The 20,695-nt window shown below is 39.6% G+C and overlaps 1 protein-coding gene across 2 annotated transcripts in view; it reads right to left on the bottom strand.

Moving 5' to 3' along the window:
* Window positions 1–829: 829 nt before the first annotated feature.
* LOC128105408 (zinc finger protein 709-like) overlaps window positions 830–20,695 on the bottom strand; it is a 48,770-nt gene continuing 28,904 nt past the window's right edge. Inside the window, exons 2-4 of one of the 2 annotated variants that reach the window (XM_052730546.1) lie at window positions 7,755–7,881; window positions 7,492–7,552; window positions 830–6,375 (exon numbers count right to left, since the gene is read on the bottom strand). In XM_052730546.1, the coding sequence (XP_052586506.1) occupies window positions 3,243–6,375; window positions 7,492–7,552; window positions 7,755–7,881 (3,321 nt within the window). In that variant the 3' untranslated portion in view covers window positions 830–3,242. The remainder of the gene's footprint in view (window positions 6,376–7,491; window positions 7,553–7,754; window positions 7,882–20,695) is intronic. The other variant, XM_052730547.1, reaches the window with a different exon arrangement.

Here is a 20,695-nt window from a genome sequence, read left to right as displayed (position 1 = left end):
ATCTGCCTTTTCACCATTTGCATATCTGGTGCCCAGGAGGCAGATGAGGCATCAGATGTCCTGAAATTGGAATTATAGGTACTTCTGTGCTATCTGATATAGGTGCTAAGAATACTACTGAGCTCTGGAGTACACCATTACTCCTATCACTTGAATGTGATAAAACTCTCCACTAGATGGTTGTCAAAGGTTTCCAGTTACAATATATTAGAAAAACATTCATAATTTTAGATATGGAATCTGTTAAGCCTGTCCTGCAACTCATTATGAGAACAAACTTGACCTCAGAGAGATTTTTCTGCCATTTTCTTAAAAGTGCTGGGATTATAGCATACACCTCTAAGCCCAACTGAGATGTTTTTAAATTGACTCAGATATGTTCTCAATAATTGGGTTTTTTTTAAATATTTAATTTTATACACTTAAAAATGCTCAACTGTGTTTGTGTTTTTACCTGCAGCATGTTGTGTATATGGCAATGAGAGGACATTGTACTCAAAGGTGTCTATTATCTACTTATCTTATGTGAATTTTAGAGATGAAATCCATGGTATTGTTTGCTGCAAGTGACCTCAATGGCACTTACTAGGGTTTAAAATTATTCATGTATGTGCTGGTGTGGGTGTGTGCATATGCCACAGGACAAATGAAGGAATAAGAGAAAAATATCTTGGGATATTATGTGTTTAAGTAGTATTATTTGTTTAAACAAAAACCAGCTTTACCAAGTGAGATAATTGGCATTCATTTGTGGTTCTGAGAAAGTGTTATGAAAGTGTTTAGTCCTCAGAATAAACCAATACATTGCAAAAGTAGTGACAGCTGTATATCATTTTCATTTGCAAATTAGATTTATTATTCAGATGGTGCTGTTTTCCATTATCTTTGGATGAAAGTATGTTTACAACATGAAAAGAAGACAACATTTTAGCTGTATCACACTTTAACTAATCTTATTTGAGAATCAGTGATGTCTCAGTGGGAATGGTCTGTGGTGTATGAGATTGGCAAACTCATCTTATCACCATATAAATAAGGAAAAAAAGGAGACTCTGCAAATTTTTCTTCAGACTAGACATATGTGTCATGGCTCAAAAAACCATAATCATCTCTCTCTCTCTCTCTCTCTCTCTCTCTCTCTCTCTCTCACACACACACACACACACACACACACACACACACACACACCAGAATTTTTTTCAGTACATTATTTGGCATCTCTGGATAATTCCCTTAGAACACAGTAGTTATAGATGAAGTCTCAAATGGATAACTAATGGGGGCATGAAGACACTTGGAATGTCAAATAATATATACATATCCATAGCACATGAAGCTATGGTGTGAAATGCACAGTTGATTGCTGATTATGCTACATTATTACATTTCTACCAGATATATGAATATACAGCTTTGGATACATATGAAGTATTTAATGTTTCTTATACTTTTATTTAAACATTATAACATTAATGCTAAAACATGGTAACAAAACAGCATACATTGGGGTATATCATCTATTGTTGGACTTGTACTCAGCAGAGTGACACAAGTATCACGAGTACAAATGTATCCCTGACTATTTACTGACATTGAAGCCAGGCTGATAATAAACAACTTCAAGGGAATTTATGAAAATATGAAAAACAGAACAATTTACCACCCTTTCACAAGGACTCTTACTTGAAAAGGATGATCACAAACTTCCAGATATTTAAATAAACAATGGACCACTTAGAAGATGGGCATCCCATTCTATACATTGCAGTAGAAAAATACCTATTACTAAGTGAAAGCACAACAAAAGGTAAACAGAAGTCAAAGAAAGAATAACAGGACAAAAATATAAACTTCACTAAATGGATTTGCCACACTTATAGCACACTTTAGTACATAACTCAAATGTTGCAAAAATAGAAACAACAATGCAGTGCTCTCCACAATCTGTCTTGAGTGAACATGTTAAATATTATATGCTTTCTTGAAGGATACGATGAAAAAGAAATGAAACAAGATTGTTTTCTTGAAATTGAAGAAAACTGTGATGTCAAGTCTCTAACAAATCATTTACCTGAGTAGGGTTTTTCTCTTGTAGGAATTATTTCCTATTTCCTGACATCAAGATGAAATATAAAGGCTTTTAAATATCTACAGGCTGAGAGACATGGCCAAGTAGTTATGAGAAGTTCATTCCCAGGAAAAAGGTCAGGTTTTTAACACGTTTCCGTAATTCCAGCTAAAGGGAGAGCCAAGGGTATACACTTTTGGTGAATCACCATGCACACAGTAAAGACACACTGAGATCACACAATTAAAACAAATTTTTAACAGTGAGATTTTCACTCAAGAATGTTTTTCTCTCTTAAGGATTTATTCCTGTAACCCAGGTGTTGAAGTATCAAAAGGCTTACTTACAGAGTTTTCTTCATCATGAACTGATTTATGTAACAGAAAGCAAACAGAGCCAGCATGTAGGCATGCAGTCAGAGAAATCATTCTTGCTCAGTTGGTGGTATCATTTGGAAAGATTTGGGTAATGCATGCCCTGCTGGAAGAATTAAGTCCCTGGGGGTGAGCATGAGAATTCACATCCACACACCATTTCCAGTTTTAGTTTCACCTTCATGTTGTAGGTGAAAGATGACAGTTCTTAGCATTCTGCTGCAGCTGCCGTGTTTGAAACTTGTTGCCATGCCACTTCCATTGTGATTCTGTACCCTTCTGGACCCAAGGGACAACTCTTTCATGAGTAGACTTAGATATCATGTTTTGTCACAGCAATAGACAAGGAAATACTACTACACATCCAGTAAGTGTTACACCTGGATGCCTTATTGCATGTAATTGAAGAGAACTGTGGAATAGAAAATGGAAACCTCATCATTTAAATTTACAGGTCTTTTGTCCAAATGAAAGATTTTACCAAACCCTTTATGGCCTTTCCTTCAGTATTAATTTTGTCAGGCCCCTCAAAGACTACTGTAAAATGCAAAGACTTTAAGAGACCAATTATACACTAAAAGTCTTACTCTTGTATAAAGACTACCATGAAGTGCAAAACTTTACATTTATAGGGTTTCTCTGCATTATTTTCTCATGATTTCAAACTGCTGATTCATGCAAAGGCTTTACCACATTGATGACATTCATAGGGTTTCTCTCCAGTATGTGTTCTTCTATGTGTTCAGAGATGTCTTGTGTCTTAAAAGCATTTTACCACAATAATTGTATTCACAGGGATTCTATTTAGAATGTGTTCTTCTATGTATTCGGAGACTACTAGGACATGCAAAGGCTTTACCACATTGATTACAATTAAGGGGTCTCTCCCCAGAATGTGTTCTTTTATGTATTTGGAGACTACTGGCACAGGCAAAGGCTTTCCCACATTGATTACATTCATAGGGTTTCTCTCCTGTATGAGTTCTTTCATGCCTTTGGAGATGACTGTGTAGTAAAAAGGCTTTATCACATAGATTACATTTGTAGGGTTTCTCTCCAGTGTGTGTTCTTTCATGTATTCGCAGACTACTGGAACATGAAAAGGCTTTACCACATTGATTACATTCATAGGGTTTCTCTCCAGTATGTGTTCTTTCATGAATTTTGAGATGACCGTGTCGTGAAAAGTCTTTATTACATTGATTACATTTGTAGGGTTTCTCTCCAGTATGTGTTCTTTCATGTATTTGGAGATGACCTTTTTGTGAAAAGTCCTTACCACATTGATTACATTTGTAGGGTTTTTCTCCATTATGTGTTCTTTTATGTACTTGGAGATTACTGTGTCGTGAAAAGACTTTATCACATTGATTACATTTGTAGGGTTTCTCTCCAGTATGTGTTCTTTTATGTACTTGGAGATAACTTTGTCGGGAAAAGACTTTATCACATTGATTGCATTTGTAGGGTTTCTCTCCAGAATGTGTTCTTTCATGCACTTGGAGATAACATTGTCGGGAGAAGGCTTTGTCACACTGAGTACATTTGTAGGGTTTCTCTCCAGTATGTGTTCTTTTATGTATTTGGAGAGTACTTACACATACAAAGGCTTTACCACATTGATTACATTCATATGGTTTCTCTCCAGTATGTGTTCTTTTATGTATTTTGAGACGACTGACTCGTGAAAAGGCTTTATCACATTGATTACATTTGTAGGGCTTCTCTCCAGCATGTGTTCCTTTATGCATTTGGAGATTAGTGGGTCCTGAAAAGACTTTATCACGTTGATGACATTTGAAGGGTTTCTCTGCAGTATGTGTTCTTTTATGTCTTTGGAGAAGACTGTGTTGTGAAAAGGCTTTATCACATTGATTGCATTTGTAGGGTTTCTCTCCAGTATGTGTTCTTCTATGTATTTGGAGATGGCTGTGTCGTGAAAAGGCTTTACCACACTGACTACATTTGTATGGCTTCTCACCAGTATGTGTTCTTTTATGTGCTCTGAGATTAAAGGCGTATGTAAAGGCTTTATCACATTCATTACATTTGTAGGGTTTCTCTCCAGTATGTGTTCTTTCATGCCTTCGAAGAAGACTGTGTAGTGAAAAGGCTTTATCACATTGATTACATTTGTAGGGTTTCTCTCCTGTATGTGTTCTTTCATGTACTCTGAGATTACTGGCATATGCAAAGGCTTTATTACATTGATTATATTTGTAGGGTTTCTCTCCATTATGTATTCTTTCATGTATTTGGAGGAGACTGTGTCGTGAAAAGGCTTTACCACATTGTTTGCATTCATAGGGTTTCTCTCCAGAATGTGTCCTTTTATGCGTGTGAAGATTACTGAGTCCTGAAAAGGCTTTATCACATTGACTGCATTTGTAGGGTTTCTCTCCAGTATGTGTTCTTCTATGTATTTGGAGACTTTTGTGTTGTGAAAAGGCTTTCTCACATTGATTACATTTGTAGGGTTTCTCTCCAGAATGTGTTCTTCTATGTATTTGGAGATTATTGTGTTGTGAAAAGGCTTTCTCACATTGATTGCATTTGTAGGGTTTCTCCCTAGAATGACATCTTTTATGCATTTGAAGATTACTGTGTCCTGAAAAGGCTTTATCACATTGATTGCATTTGTAGGGCTTCTCTCCAGAATGTGTTCTTTCATGTATTTGGAGACTATTGTGTTGTGAAAAGGCTTTCTCACATTGATTGCATTTGTAGGGTTTCTCTCCAGTATGTGTTCTTCTATGTATTTGGAGACTATTGTGTTGTGAAAAAGCTTTCTCACATTGATTACATTTGTAGGGTTTCTCTCCAGTATGTGTTCTTTTATGTATTTGGAGAGTACTCACACATACAAAGGCTTTATCACATTGATTACATTTGTAGGGTTTCTCACCATTATGTATTCTTTTATGCTGTAGGAGATGTCTGTGTAGTGAAAAGGCTTTATCACATTGATTACATTTGTAGGATTTTTCCCCAGAATGTGTTGTTTTATGTACTTGGAGATTAAAGTTTTGTGAAAAGACTTTGTCACACTGATTACATTTGTAGGGTTTCTCTCCAGTATGTGTTCTTTTATGTCTTTGGAGATGACTGACTCGTGAAAACGCTTTATCACATTGATTACATTTGTAGGGTTTTTCCCCAGAATGTGTTCTCTTATGTACTTGGAGATTAAAGTTTTGTGAAAAAACTTTACCACATTGATTACATTTGTAGGGTTTCTCTCCAGTATGTGTTCTTTTATGTCTTTGGAGATGGCTGGTGCGTGAAAATGCTTTATCACATTGATTACATTTGTAGGGTTTCTCTCCACTATGTGTTCTTTTATGTCTTTGGAGAAGAGTGCATAGTAAAAAGGCTTTATCACATTGATTACATTTGTAGGGTTTCTCCCCAGCATGTATTCTTTTATGTATTTGAAGTGTAATCTGTATTGAAAAGTCTTTATCACATTGATCACACTTGTACGGCTTCTCTCTGTTATGTGTTCTCTCTTGTACTTGCAGATTACTCGCATATTCAAAGACTTTACAACATCTATTACATTCATAGGGTTTCTCTCCATTATGTGTTCCTTTATGTCTGTGAAGACTAATGAGACATGTACTTACTTCACCACATTGATTACATTTATATGGTTTATCTCCAGTATGTGTTCTTTTATGTATTCGAAGATGACCATAACTGGTGAAGGTATTATTGCACTGATTACATTCATTGGTTTTCTTTCCAATATGTTTTCCTTTATGTATTCTGAGACTAGTGTTGTGTGCAAAGCCTTCACCATACTGAATACAAATATAGGGTTTCTTTCCATTATGAATACTTTCATTCTTCTGAAGATGACTGTGATATGAAGATGGTTTTGCACAATGAGTATATTTGGAGAGTTTCTCTCCTCTGTGACATTTTTTGTACCTGTAATGATAATTGGCACATGTAAAAGCTTTCTTAGATTTATTACACTGATGAATATTGTATTTTTATAAATTCATTTTATAATTTCGTCTAATTTTTAAGACAAATAAGATATATAAGTTTACACACATAGTGTTCCCCTTCATTTAGGGATGTTTTGTCTTTGAATGTATTTGTAATTGTAAGAGCCTATATTACAGGGACCACATTTGTAACTTTTATTTTCTATGAGATTCTTCACATATTTGAAGAGAACTGGAAGAACGCAGAGCTTTGACATACTTATTACAATCATATATTTTCCAATTGTGTGACTCCATTTGCTAAGTGAACTAGGACAACCATATTTATACGTAACAATACTCATAGGGCTTTTCTGCAGCATGAGTTTGTTGATGTATTCCCAATGAAGATGGAAAACCAATTAATTTAAAACTTGTATCGCATTCAAAAATTCTACTCAAATTGGGGAATACTACATGTCTTCTAATTTTCCTATGTGAGAGAGTTATGTTGTTTCTTTCCATATCTCTATGTTCACATGGTTTGTATCCAGAGTGACATATGATACAGTGATAAAGGTAACTAACAAGAAAAATGTCTCCACTGCATTTGCACAGCTTGACTTTCTGTTCTTCATAGACATATGGTATAGCAATTAAAGTTTTTCCACAACTTTCTTGGCTGTCATAGAACTTAGAAGTCTATGTCCCTAAACTTAGAAGTATAAGAATAATACTAGCTCACTCTGAACTACATGCTTATTGGAAGGTTTTTGTTATATACTTACCACATATTCATCATGTATACCTTTTTCAATATCTAAATGGCATGAAATTAAACAGACTGGCTATTCTGCAGCATAGCTATCATGGAGGTATAATTCAAAGGGGGACATCAATTAAAGCATTGTTTCCCTGTGTTCTTTCTTAGAGCAATGCCTTGCAAGCACATGTCAGCTACCTGACATTGAGGTATTTGGTTTTGTGAGAATTTAAGAATCATCAGTACACTTTAAAATGTACTTATTTACACTCTTGCTTTTGTTTAAAACTTCTGGGACACATTAAAATTTCTCCATAGGTACATTCATATCAGCTTGCACATGAAAATTACCTTCCATGTCCTCCAGAACTTTGACAATGTTCTTCAATATTATGGTCTTCCCAACTGTAGCCTAAAATACAATACCAGTAAATGTATGATATATTATGGGAAATTGTGGAATATTTAGGTTACTATCTTCAGTGAAAGTTAGAACCATGCCAGATTTATTCACCTCACTCTTCTTCTTTCTCAACTGAAATTATGAAAGTATATCAATGACTAAGGAACCGTTCTCCCATTATTTGAAAATGTGATGGAAAATTCAGTCTTACCTATAGCAGTGAGGTTCCTGTATGTCTCTCGCATCACATCTTTGTAGAGATTCTTCTGGGAGTGATCCAGCAAAGTCCACTCCTCCCAAGTGAAGTCGATATGCACATCATCATAGGTCACTGCAGTCTAAAATATACCATACATGTATACAACAGAGAGTGTGATACTTAGAGCATACTAATGTACACTTCTTAGACATATATTCATATAATTTGGGGGCTCCACACAGTTATTCCATGACATGGAAGTTATAATCATCAACTCATTTTAGAAAACAAAAACTGAACAATGAGGTTCACCTCTGTCATTTCTGTACCCTTTGTCTAGGATATAGCCTTCCAAGACAAATGCCTATTAAGAGACATAAAGAGAGAGGCAAGCAAAGAGATCAAAGTACACAGAGAAATTGAATGAACAATTATTAACTACAAAAATGGGCAAGCTGTGTGTATAGGTTTATGCCTTTAATCGCAGCAGTCACGAGGCAAAGGCAGGTGAATTTAACTGAGTTGCATGACATCCTGGCCAATGCAGTGAGTTTCAGGATAGAGTTAAATATTAGCAAGACCCTGTCTCATCTATAAAAATAAATTGATCAAAAAAAGTAGAAAGAACTCACAGGTGTTTATCAAAGTTCCTACAAAGAATTATGCATACATTCTAGTTCTGTTTTCATCTTCCAGAAACCAGTTTAAACTGGTTTAGAAAATAAGATTTTTCTAAAAGAGAATGCATGTTTAAAGTTACAAATGAGCAGATGAAAATGTTAGCAATGTAAATATTGATCAAAATACACAACATAGGACAGTAGAGATGGCTCATCATTTAAGAGCCCTTGCTACTGTTGCAGACAGTTGGGCTCCATTGCCAATACTTACATGAGGACTTACAACTAGTCATTACAACTTCAGGGGTTGTGAAACTATTTTCTGATCAGTCTGAGGACCAGGCACACAAGGCAAAAGATGTATATTCATTCAAAAGAATTCCAAACAAATACAATAGGTAGTAAGAATGTCACATACCTGCAATAGAATGCCTCAGAAGGCTCAGGTAGTTTTAATGTCAGGATTACTGCCATCCTGGGGAAGGGAATAGTACACTCTGCCAGATTTCAAAATTGAAGATTGGCTGAAGTTCAGCAAAACAGCATATGCTTGACTTGTACAAAAACATACATTACAGGCCCATCAGACAATAGTATAAAGAAACCCAGGCATGATGGGCCACATTTAATCACAAGACATAGCAGCCAGAATAATTTGGATCTCTGAGTTTAGGCCAGCCTGGTCTACAGAGCTACTTTCAGGATAGCCAGAGCCACACAGATAAATCTTATCTTCAAAAACAAATATAAACACCAAGATTAAAAAAAAAAAAACCTCAGGTTACAAAATGGCTTAGCACTGAATAGCAATTGCTTCAATTGTATCATATGGGATTTAGTGATACTACCTATAATCTTGGTGAAGTCATGACAGGCAGACACAAAGAACATGAGCTTCAGACAAGGGCAGTGGAATGCTCAGGTGATTGGGCTGTACTAGTACCTATGCTTAAGCCCATCTGTGCTGGCTGGGAAGGTGTTTGTGTGATTATACTGCGGTGTGTGTCTGGTGGCTTGATCATCAAGGGGGTTGTTTCTGGAGTTGAGGGTACAGCTGCATAGGAAATGGGCTAAAGACACTCAAATCCCTTCGCCAATGTGGAACTTCATCCAGAGACGACTCCTACTAAATGTTCCACAAGCACCCAAAACAAAGCCACCAAGGAGAGACAAGTATTCAAATACATCATCCTATCTCAGAGGATTTTCATTCTGTCGACTGAAATACATTCTGGCCCAGGTCACTATATGCTTATGGTCATGCCATGATCAAAACTTCAATGATCCTCATAGTCTTCAAAAGCATCTACCATTTCAAATGTTCAAGGTCTCTTTGGACACTCAAGGTGATTGCTTGACTGTGACATCTTGTAAAATCAGAAAACAAGTTAAATCTGAGTGCAAAGCAACTTGACCACACAGCTTTTATGATAGGCCTAGAGGCCCCCACAGAGCTTTTGTAAGTGGCTTACTGGCAGGCAAGAATCAGATCCAGGAAAGCCATGAGATGACACCACACAGGGATCCACCCAGAGATACGCCAGGGGGATGGGAAAGTACCTTACATCCCAAACATCCCAACCTTCAGATATGATAGCCAGAAGTCCTTGAGCCTAGCACACACCCATAGCATTAGACAAATGTCAGCCCATGGATCCTGTAACCTGGAAATTCCCTCACTCCAACCTCAGTTATGATAAAAAATTCTACCATGCCTGGGCTCAGGGACTCTCTGCTCTCACCACTGCATCAGACAAACAGAAAAACCAAGCTTGTAACTTGAAAATAAAGTCTCTTTGCTTTTACATAAGGGATTTGGTCTCTGTGGTGGACTTTTGGGGGTCCCCATGAACTGGCCAGAACATTTGGGGGCTCATCTGGGATCTCCCAAGCTGATAGGGAGCACTGTCCTTAGAGCCTGAAGCTGCCTGATATGTTTTCTGTGTGTCTCTGGTATGTGTTTACTTTTGTGTTTTCACCATGAGTGATGTTTATAACTGAAAAAAACAAAACTCCAGTTTTTCAGACAATCCATGGGCCCTTATTAATCTCCAAGATTCAGTTATAGTCACTCACCAGCCCACTTGGAATTACTGTCAACAGCTTTTACAGATTCTGTTTACCATATAAGAAAAAAAGAATTCTGACAGAAGCCCAGAAATTGGTTCTGGGACCTGATGGAAAACTGATTGTCAACCCTGCCTTAATAGACCCAAGGCTTCCCTCAAGCCCGTCCTAATTGGAATTTCAACTTGACACACGGTAAGTAAAGTTAAGGAGAGGTTTGAGGTCTACCACCAGGTTCTAAGGAGGGGGCTCTGTGTAGCCGAGCATTGGCCTACCAATTTGGGCAAAATCAGTAGTATACAATGGAAAAAGACAGAGTCTCTATCAGCCTTCTTAGATTGGATTATGGAGGCCTTTAGGCAGACTCCCCTATGGATACTGAGGCCCAGGAAAATAGATCAGCCATGGTCATAGCCTTTGTTAATCAGGCCACACATGACATTAGACACAAATTACAAAAGATAGATTGGCTGGCAGAAAAGAGTATCCAGGAGCTGTGACCTGTAGCTTGGAAAGTGTACAACAACCGAGAAAGCCTGGAAGAGAGACAGATGATGGTTATGGCGGCAGAGAAGTCAAAGCAGACTCAAAATATGGTGAGACTCCTCCTAACAGCCACTGCATGCAGGAGATCCACATGAAAGGAAGGTGCCAATTGAGAAATCTCACCAGAAGCCAAGATAAAGACCCCCACTGAAGTGAGTATCAAAGGGTGCCAAAACACCAGTGTGCTTTTCAAGGAAGTGAGACACTGGGCTAAAGAATGCCCTGAAAACTCCAAGTGCAAGGATTATGATCCGGGGTGTGTACTGGTTGCAGAATCAGGCAACTTCAGTGATAAGGGGAGTCGTGGTTTGGATCCCCTTCCCGGGCCCAGGGTAACACTCAGAGTGGATGGGAAACTTACAGATTCCATAGTAGCTCCTGGAGCTCAACATTCGGTCTCAATCAAACCCCAAGGAAATCTTTCTCAGGAAAAGTCTGCAGTCCAGGGAGCCACAGGTATGAGACAATATTCATGGACTACCTCAATAACAGTGGATCTCAGAATGGGCTGGGTACTCCACTCATTTCTGGTCATAGCTAACTGCCCTTGTCTCTTTTTAAGAAGAGACTTACTAAAGTTGAAGCTCAGATCACTTTCAATAAGAATGGAGTCTCAGTTAGAAATCAGAAGGGACAGACAACTGAAATCCTCACCCTTCAGCTTGAGGACAAATATAGATTACATCAGGATCTGCCACCTGCCCCTCAGGACATGACCACATGGCTAGTCAATTATCCAGAGGCATTCACAGAGACTGGGGAGCGGGGATGGGCTTGGCAAAATATTGAGCCCCAATGCTAACTGAGCTGAAGACCCATGCCACCACCACCAAGGTGCGGCAACACCCCATGTCCAAGGAGCCGAAGGAGAGGGGGAAATCACCCCTCACATCGGGCACTTCATGGAACTAGGAATTCTGGTTCCTTGCCAGTCAGCCTGGAATACTCCCCTGCACCCCATTAAAAAGACAAACTCAAGTGATTATCAGCCTGTTCAGGATCTTGGGGAGGTCAAACTCAGGGTTATGGATGTCCACCACACTGTTCTGAATCCATACACCCTTGAACTCACTTCCTCCCACACGGGCCTGGTAAACAGTACTTGACCTTAAAGATGCTTTCTTCAGCCTGCCCTTAGTGCAAAGAGCCAGTCCTTGTTGCACGACCCTGGGAAGGGATACAATGGACAACTGACTTGGACCAGGCTGCCCCAAGGGTTCAGGAACTCCCAACCATCTTTGATGAGAACCTCAGGGAATACTGGAGGGGGCATCCACAGGTCACTCTCCTGCAGTATGTGGATGATCCTCTGATAGCAGCTGACAATGAAGAAGATTGTAAGGTAATCACTGACAATTTGCTTACTGCCTTGGGAAGTCTGGGGATCAAGCATCAGCTAAAAGTCCCAGATCTGCCCAGCAAAAGTGACGTATCCGGGATATGTCCTTGAAGGGGGTCAGCATTGGCTCTTTGAAGCCCACAAGGAGACTGTGCTCAAAACACCTCCCCTACCTGCCCCTACTTCCAGAAGGGAGGTTAGAGAATTCCTCAGGTCAGCCAGCTTCTGCTGTCTCTGGATCCCCAGTTTTGCTGAAATGGCTAAACCACTGTATGAAGCAACAAAAAAAGCCATCCCTTTCAATAGACTGAGGCCGATGAACAGGCTTTCAATAAGATAAAAAATGCCCTCCTTTTGGCACCTGCACTTGGATTGCCTGATATAACCAAACCTTTCCATCTCTATGTAGATGAAAGAAAAAACCTAGCTGAAGTGTCCTGACTCAAAGGCTAGGACCTTGGAATAGGCCTGTGGCCTATGTGTCAAAGAGACTCGACCTGGTGGCAGCAGGGTGATCCCATGCCTAAGGATCATTGCAGTCCCTGGCCTGTTCGTTAAAGTTCACTTTGAGCCAAGACCTCCTTATCACCACCCCTCATACCAAGAAGGGAGCGCTCAAACAACTTGCTCTACTGGGTGATCAGAGGTCAAGTGACTCAGACAGCACAGGCCTTCCTTGCTCTGCAGTTCTACCCCAGGAGACAGGTCCCTAGTATTTTAGTAGAAATTCTTCCAGTCTCCCAGACAACTTCCTGGCAGGGAGTGTTTTGTGTGAACAATCCATTATACACTCAATGTACAATGCAGCCAACCCTTTGCTTCTTAACTGAAAACTTCTACTTCCAAAAATAGGCCACCTTCAAAGAGCGACTATTGTTACTGTTTAATTGTTTTTAAAGCAAAAACAGGCCATGAATTAGAGTGGTAGGGCTTGCAGGCAGGAAAGAGACTGTGGACATGATGTAGTTATACTCTCAAAGAACTATTTTGAAAAGTTGAAAAAGGCTTTAGGGCCACGTGCTGTGGATTTGTAGGAGAGCACACCAATGATTACTCACACCTTTTCCCTCAGGCTGAACATCATAAACCAGGAAAATAATAGTCCTCTTAGGCAGGGCCACATCATTGTACCCAGATCTTCTATTTTGGTTGAACTTCTGTAACTACAGTAATTTGGTTTCATGGTAAGGTCAGTCCTTTATCCAGATTCTTGATTTCCCTAGTCTGTGGATCCCAAGAAATGACCAGTCAGGACATTTATGGAGCATCTGAAATTGATTACCTACCACAATGCTAATCTCAACTATTGCCAAAGCAGAACATGTTTTACCCTCCTTCCTGCACCTCCCTTCATACACTGTCACTACACCAGCTTCAAAATTGTTCGGGAACACCATTCTTGCCCAGGTCCCTCTTCATTTCTAGATCCCCCCAAAAAAGCCAGAGAGATTGGAAGACACTCATTCACTGGTCTATGTTTCCTTCTCACTGACCAATCAAGACCCAACTAGAAGGAACTGAAGGACTCTTCTTCCCAGCACTGGGTAACAGAGGAAGGATTAGGTTTTCCAAACAATTTTCACTTACATAGCATGAGGCAAGCCAACAGGAAACATTGCTCTAAACAGAATTAAAAAATCAACAGCACTTGAGAGAAAAAGACTGAAACTACTAATGACCAAGAAACATTGGGAAACAGAAACAAAGGAGGATTAGAGAAGAAATGCATTTATTTTTTCAAATTTTTATTAAGAAATTTTCTATTCATTTTTCATACCAACCATAGATACTCCCTCCTCCCTCCTGCCAACCCTCAGCCATCCTCCCACCAATCCCCAATTCCTACCTCCTCCAAGTTAAGGTTTTCAATGGGGAGTCAGCAGAGACTGGTACATTCAGTTGAGGCAGGTCCAAAGCCCTCCCTTCTGCAAAAGGCTGCCCAAGGTGTCACATCTTAGGTACTCTGCTCCAAAAAGCCTGCTCATGCACCAGGGATGAATACCAATCACCCTGCCTGGGGGCCCACCAAACAGTTCAAGCTAAATAACTGTCTTCCATATCCAGAGGACCCAGTCTAGTCCCATGGGGGCTCCTCAGCTAGTGGTTCACAGTTCAGGTATATCCACTAGTTTGGCGGGCAGCTCTGTATGTTTTCCCATCATGATCTCAATGTCCCTTGCTTATAGAATCCCTCCTCTCTCTCATCAATTAGACTCCTGGAGCTCGGCCTGGGACCTGGCCATGGATCTGTGCATCTGATTCCATCAGTAACTGGATGAAGGCCCTATGATGACAGTTAGGGTATTCACTAATCTAGTTATTGGAATAGACCAGTTCAGGCACCCTCTCAACTATTGCTAGTAGTCCAAGGTGAGGTCATCCTTGTGGATTCCAGGGAACTTTCCTAGAACTCTGTTTCTCGCTATTCCCATGATGTCTTCATTTATCATGGTATCTCTTTTCTTGTTCTCCCACTCTGTCCCTGTTCCAGTTCAAACCCTCCCATTTCCTTATATTCTCATTCCCATTCCTTGCCCTCCATTGCCCCCCCCCCTTAACCCCCAGTTTGCTCAGGTAGATCTCATCTATTTCTCCATCTCTGGGCTACCTATGTGTCCCTCTTAGGGTCGTCCTTGTTAGTTAGCTTCTCTGGAGCTGTGGATTGTAGTCTGGTTATCCTTTGCTTCATACATCTAGCATCCACTTATGAGTGAGTACATACCTTGTTTATTCTTCTCAGTCTTGGTTACCTCACTCAGGATGATATTTTCTATTTCCATCCATTTGCCTGCAAACTTCATATCTTTTTTTTTTAATATTGTGGAGAAGTACTCCATTGTGGAGAAGTACTCCATTGTGTATAGGTACCGCATTTTCTTTATTCATTTTTGGTTGAGTGGCATGTTGTTTCCAGGTTCTGGTTATTACGAATAATGTTGTTACGAACAAAGCTGAGCATGTGTCCTTGTGGTATGATTGAACATTTCTTGGGTATATGCCGAAGAGTGTATAGCTGGGGCTTGAGGTAGATTGATTCCCAATTTTCTGAGAAACCACCATACTGATTCCCAAAGTGGCTGTACAAGTTTGCATTCCCACCAACAGTGGAGGAGTGTTCCCCTTGCTCCACATCCTCTCCAACATAAGCTGTCTTCAATATTTTTGATCACAGCCATTCTGTCAGGTATAAGATTATATCTCAGAGTCATTTTGATCTGCATTTCCCTGATGACTAAGGATGTTGAGCAATTCCTTAAAAGTCTTTCAGCCATTTCATTCTTCCATTGAGAATTCTCTGCTTAGCTATGTAGCCCATTTTTAATTGAATTGTTTGTTATTTTGATGTCTAGTTTTTTGAAATCTTTAAAGATTTTGGAGATCAGCCCTCTACAATTAATAAGTGGGACCTCTTGAAACTAGGAAGCTTTTCTAGGGCAAAGGACACAGTCAATAAGACAAAGCAACAGACTACAGAATGGGAAAAGAACTTTAGCAACGCCACATGTGACAGAAGAAAGGCATTTTAAAAAATGTAATTTAAAAAATAATAACAATAGTTGCCTTTTAGCATGATAAAAGTAGCTTATTTTTAAGGTAAAACACTTAGCTATATTAACTATATTGACTTTAAAAAGAAAAGAATAGACTCTTCCCTAGTGGAGGGAATGCAATTAATAAGAGACTAACTGATCTTGCCCATGTGCACATGTTGACTGCTGAGATCTGTAACCTGACACACAGAGTTACAGGCAATGATCTATTTCTCAATCCTCTGAGCTGACTTAACTCAGTCAAGCAGGACTGAATATATCTGCAAAATGAGTTGTCTAATTAGAAATTCAATATTCATTGGCTCAAACAAACTTTCTCAAATTGTACACCCACCAATGTGGTGTGTGTTCACAACATGAATTAAAATATTCTGGAAAATACAAAGTCACTCACCCTGAAACAATAAGGTCCTCTTTCATAATGGTGACTCTAGCAGCTGATTGCCAATTCTGTTTCCCCCTGAAGTGCACACAATAAACTATTCCTCCTATTCTCCTCTGAAGGCAGAAGCCATACTCCACATGCAAATCCTTTTCCTGTGACTGCAATGGATTGTCAACTACATGACACAAATGAGTAATTTTAAAATCCTGAGGTGTTAGAGTCATTTTAGAATTTATAATGTTTGAACATGGACACCAAGGTCATCACTGTGGGGACCAACATACTGAGATCAAGGCCACTAGAATCAACATAGGAGAGTTTGTCTCAGAAAAATTTTTCTAAATAGTTGGAGGTGTAGCTGTTCAAGAATTAATATGTCTTCCAAAGGAGAAATTACTCCATAAACTTGAGATTGAAAAAGAAAAATGTCTCTAATGATAGCATGCATCCATCTCTGGCTAATACTCAAAGAGGAGCCAGCCTAGAACAACTTTTGCATTCCACATGTTCTGTCATCCTTAACTTTCTTTTAGGTTCAGGCTCCAGTTACACTTTGAACATTTAAATAGTATCAGGAGATTGTAAATCTAGCCACTTAGGCAGATGGGAAACTCACAAAGCAAAGATAATTCCAGATTTGTTTCTTAAGTATCCCACTAACCTGAAACAGTAGGTCAGGCATCAGTGACAGGGCCCTGAGGTGGAAGTGCCAGGAGATGAGAAGGCACCTCCTCATCCAAGGGATGAGAAGGATAGGAAAAGTAAAAGGCAAAAAATAAAATAATAATAAAGGCTGGGGTGGGGAGGTCTTGCACGGGTTATGCCTCATGCCAAGTAAAGTTCTTAAGAAGAATAGCATCTTCCAGTGGGGAAATGGAAGAAAATGAGAGACTTCTATGAAGTCAACAGAAACTACCATACAATGGGACAAACTCAGGAGGAGGCAATTCACACAATGCTGCATAAGGAGAAAACAGAGTACCTCAAAAACATTACTGGCTAAACACACAGTGGCCTTGGGATTGATAACCATAGAGCCATGTGGTAATAAGAGGTGTATTCCCAGGATTTGAAGCAACCCCTCCACAAAGGTCCTGGCCCAAGATCATTACAAGGTCTCCCTAGCATGTTCCTGGTTTTAAATGAGCAGCTCTGTTTTATCCTCAATATATCAGGTCCTTAGAGAAAGCTCCCAAGTCCTAGACTCTAGGCCTTTTCTGGCTCCCTGAAGAACGTTCCTTCTTCCTGGGTGAGGGCCTACAGGAAAAGTCTTGCTGATCAGGCCAGCCCTCAACACAACAGTGCTTTCCTTTTCAAATAGGTATCACCTTGTCTATCTGTCAGAGAGTGCTTTTCTCAAGAAGAAAAGTAAGACCTTTATGGCACACCAGGCCTTAAGGTTAGTTGTGACCCTGTAGTGCCCCCTAGAGCAGCTTGTTAGAGGCCCATTCTTTGATATAAGGATGGACCTAGTGACTGGTTGAAAATCAGGGGTGTCTCCTTTGTCATAGTTTGGAGGCAAATGTCTGGAAAATTCTGGTGAAGAAATGTTTATCCTAGCATCTTAATCTCTAATGGGCCTGGTTACATGTACTTATCTTTGTGGTACTTGAGAGGCAGCCTCCCTTAACTAAATTCTACTCTCTGTGACTTACTATCTCCTAAGCATTGGTAAATCCTTTACATCACCAATTCTACTCTTCTACATCACAGCTTAATAGTGGAGTGCTACTCAACACAAGACATGCCACTTATCATCCCCACAAAATCATTTGTAAATTGATCTTTCACTTAAATATTAAATCCAAAGTGCAGAACTTCCAGAAGTCACTAGAGAAACTAGACCTCTACAAATTTAGCAGCCTGCCTTCCATGGCTGCATGAAAAGCAGGTTGACCTTGACTACAAAGACAAGCCTGCAGCCTGGTCCTGGAAAGCCCCAACATTACCACACTCTTCTGACTGGCAGGTCACACTGGAGGGCCTGATTGGCTACTGAGGCCTGAGTGACAAGAGCACCTTCCTTAGAGTAACTTAAAGACTGCACAGTGGTTCCTGGCCCTGCCTTCCACTCAAGACACAGATCTTTTCTAGATCTGCAGAGATTTCCATTACAACAGCACTTGCCCTTGGCTCAAATAGCTGACCCTGCTATATTCCTGCACTCCACAGGCACTTCCCCTTCTTCCTCCTGGACACCATGTGGCCAGCTTGCACAGCCCATTACACAATGTGGAGTAGAATGATTCCCCTCTCCACCAGGTTGAAGGATGCCCAGAATATTAACAATTAAAGAGAGATTTTAGGACACAAAATGAGATGTTTGTTTTATGGCTTCACACTGAGGTCTGATGAACTCAGGTACTTTTTACCTAGTTGTCACAGGGACTTTAGACAACCAAGAGAGAAAAGCCAGAACCAGATCACAGACAAGATAGATCTTTCTTCCGTCAGAAGGCTGGATGATGGTTTCATTGCTTTAGAGTTTTATTCCTGAAATTCCTTTCAATCTCTTGGTAATTTAACAACAATATGAAGTATAGTCTTCACAGTAAATTGAATACATAGAGAGAAATGGAACAAGTTCCTTTATGAGCACTACTGTTAGGTACAACATCTTTCACCAGGCAAGTGAAAACAAACAAAGAAAAAAAAAAAACAGTATTAGTGAGGTTCTCTGCTTGAACAGAACTGATAGAATCAATCTCCCTATGTAGGCAGAAAGTGAATTTATTAGAATGTCTCACAGTCTGTGGTCCAGCTAGTCCAACATTGGCTTTCTACAAATGGAAAGTTGAAGAATTCAGTACTTCTTCAACCCATGAGGTTGGATGTCTCAAATGGTCTTCAGCATACACTAGAATTCTGAAGAAGTAGGCTTTAATGTTATAAAGAAAAGAACTTGGTAGCCAGAGTTAAGGCAAGAGGGTAAAGAGAGAGAGTTTCCTTCTTCAATATCCTTTATATATGTAGGCTGCCACCTGAAGGTGGGATCGACATTAAAAGAGGATATTATTCTTTGTTTGCCTCTAAAGAGAGTAATTGAATGACCTTCCTAGGCAAAGCCATGGCAATCAGGCAGAAAGAAAGAGCTTCCTTCTTCAATATTCTTTATATAAATGGGCCGTCACCAGGTGGGCTGGCCAAGATTAACAGTGGATGGTATTACCTCAAAGAAAGATCCAGATTATATGAAGGGTCTTCCCATTTCAAAATCTTTAATTAAGAATAATCCCTCACAGGTATACCCAAATTGCTACAAACCACAGAAATATGAAGTAGGGACTGAGCCATCAATGACAAGGTGGACCCATTAGAACCAGGGGTTCTGGAAGAGCCCAGACACAATGCAGTTTGGGGTTATTGCCTTTTCAATGTATTGGCTGTTTGCTGAAGTGAATTTCTTAGGTGAAATTGTAGCTTTCCTATCTGTTACTACCTTGGGATTCATTTCACAAAAGCTTTTGGCAGTGTGATTGATCATTTACTGGCCACAATTTCCCCGATGCATTTGGGGTATATTCATATTGTCCCCTAGCTATGTGTGGAGACAGACACACAGGTGAAAACCTCTTTCCCACAATCAGATCTTTGCTCCCTTTACAACATAACCTTTCAGAGTCTGACTTACTGCAGTTTTCTTTGTTGGGAGGTATTTGACCACTGTCAGTTTCCAGGCAAAAGGATTTAATTTGAGACATTTTCAGGCATTTAAGGACAAAGTATTACCACATTGTTGATTTGCAATCCTTAGATAGATAGAAATGTGCCCCGGCTTTACTTATCCTGCAGATAAGAAAAACTATCCCGAGCTAACCTCACTAACCTTAAATTCCTAACTCCTTGTACTTCTTTCTCCTTGGTTTATTAACACAAGATTTTAGCTTTGAGATTTATTGTTTGGGTTTTACCCTGAGATGTAGTGAGAAAGTCTAAGATTAATTCCATCTTTGTTCTGTAGCTTTAAGCAATACGTGTAGTCCTTAGATCTAAAGAAGTTCCTTTTAAGCAACTGATTATAGTGAAAGTGCTACAGTAGACCAAAATCTACTTTTGGTCTTCCTCTACTGCTTAAGCAGGTTGCCTAGTAACCAAGGATGCTTACCCCACCCATTGAAAATATAGCCCCTGAGAGCCATTTGGAAGCTATAGAGGGAAATTGCTTGGTCTCAAACCAAACATGATGCAAGAGTTTCCACCTAAAACTTGAGAGAACTTATGAAAATGGAGCTAAGAGCAGCTTCCTAGTTCATATGTCTCATGGGGGCCACAGTACATAGATACCTCTGTACATTCAAGCTTGAGCACAGCATGGTGGGTTCCTGCTGTGGTACACAGAGGTGTCTTCAAGCTGTGCAGTGCACTGCATGGTGAATTTAACCTTTGCAAGTTCAGACCAAAAAAAAAAGTTTCTGGGCTACATGGTGCTTGATGGAGGCATAGAC

Source organism: Peromyscus californicus, unplaced genomic scaffold, assembly GCF_007827085.1.
Source record: "Peromyscus californicus insignis strain IS unplaced genomic scaffold, ASM782708v3 Scaffold_9__1_contigs__length_137607984, whole genome shotgun sequence".
Taxonomy (NCBI): domain Eukaryota; kingdom Metazoa; phylum Chordata; class Mammalia; order Rodentia; family Cricetidae; genus Peromyscus; species Peromyscus californicus.
This window is presented reverse-complemented; position numbering and strand designations above follow the sequence as displayed.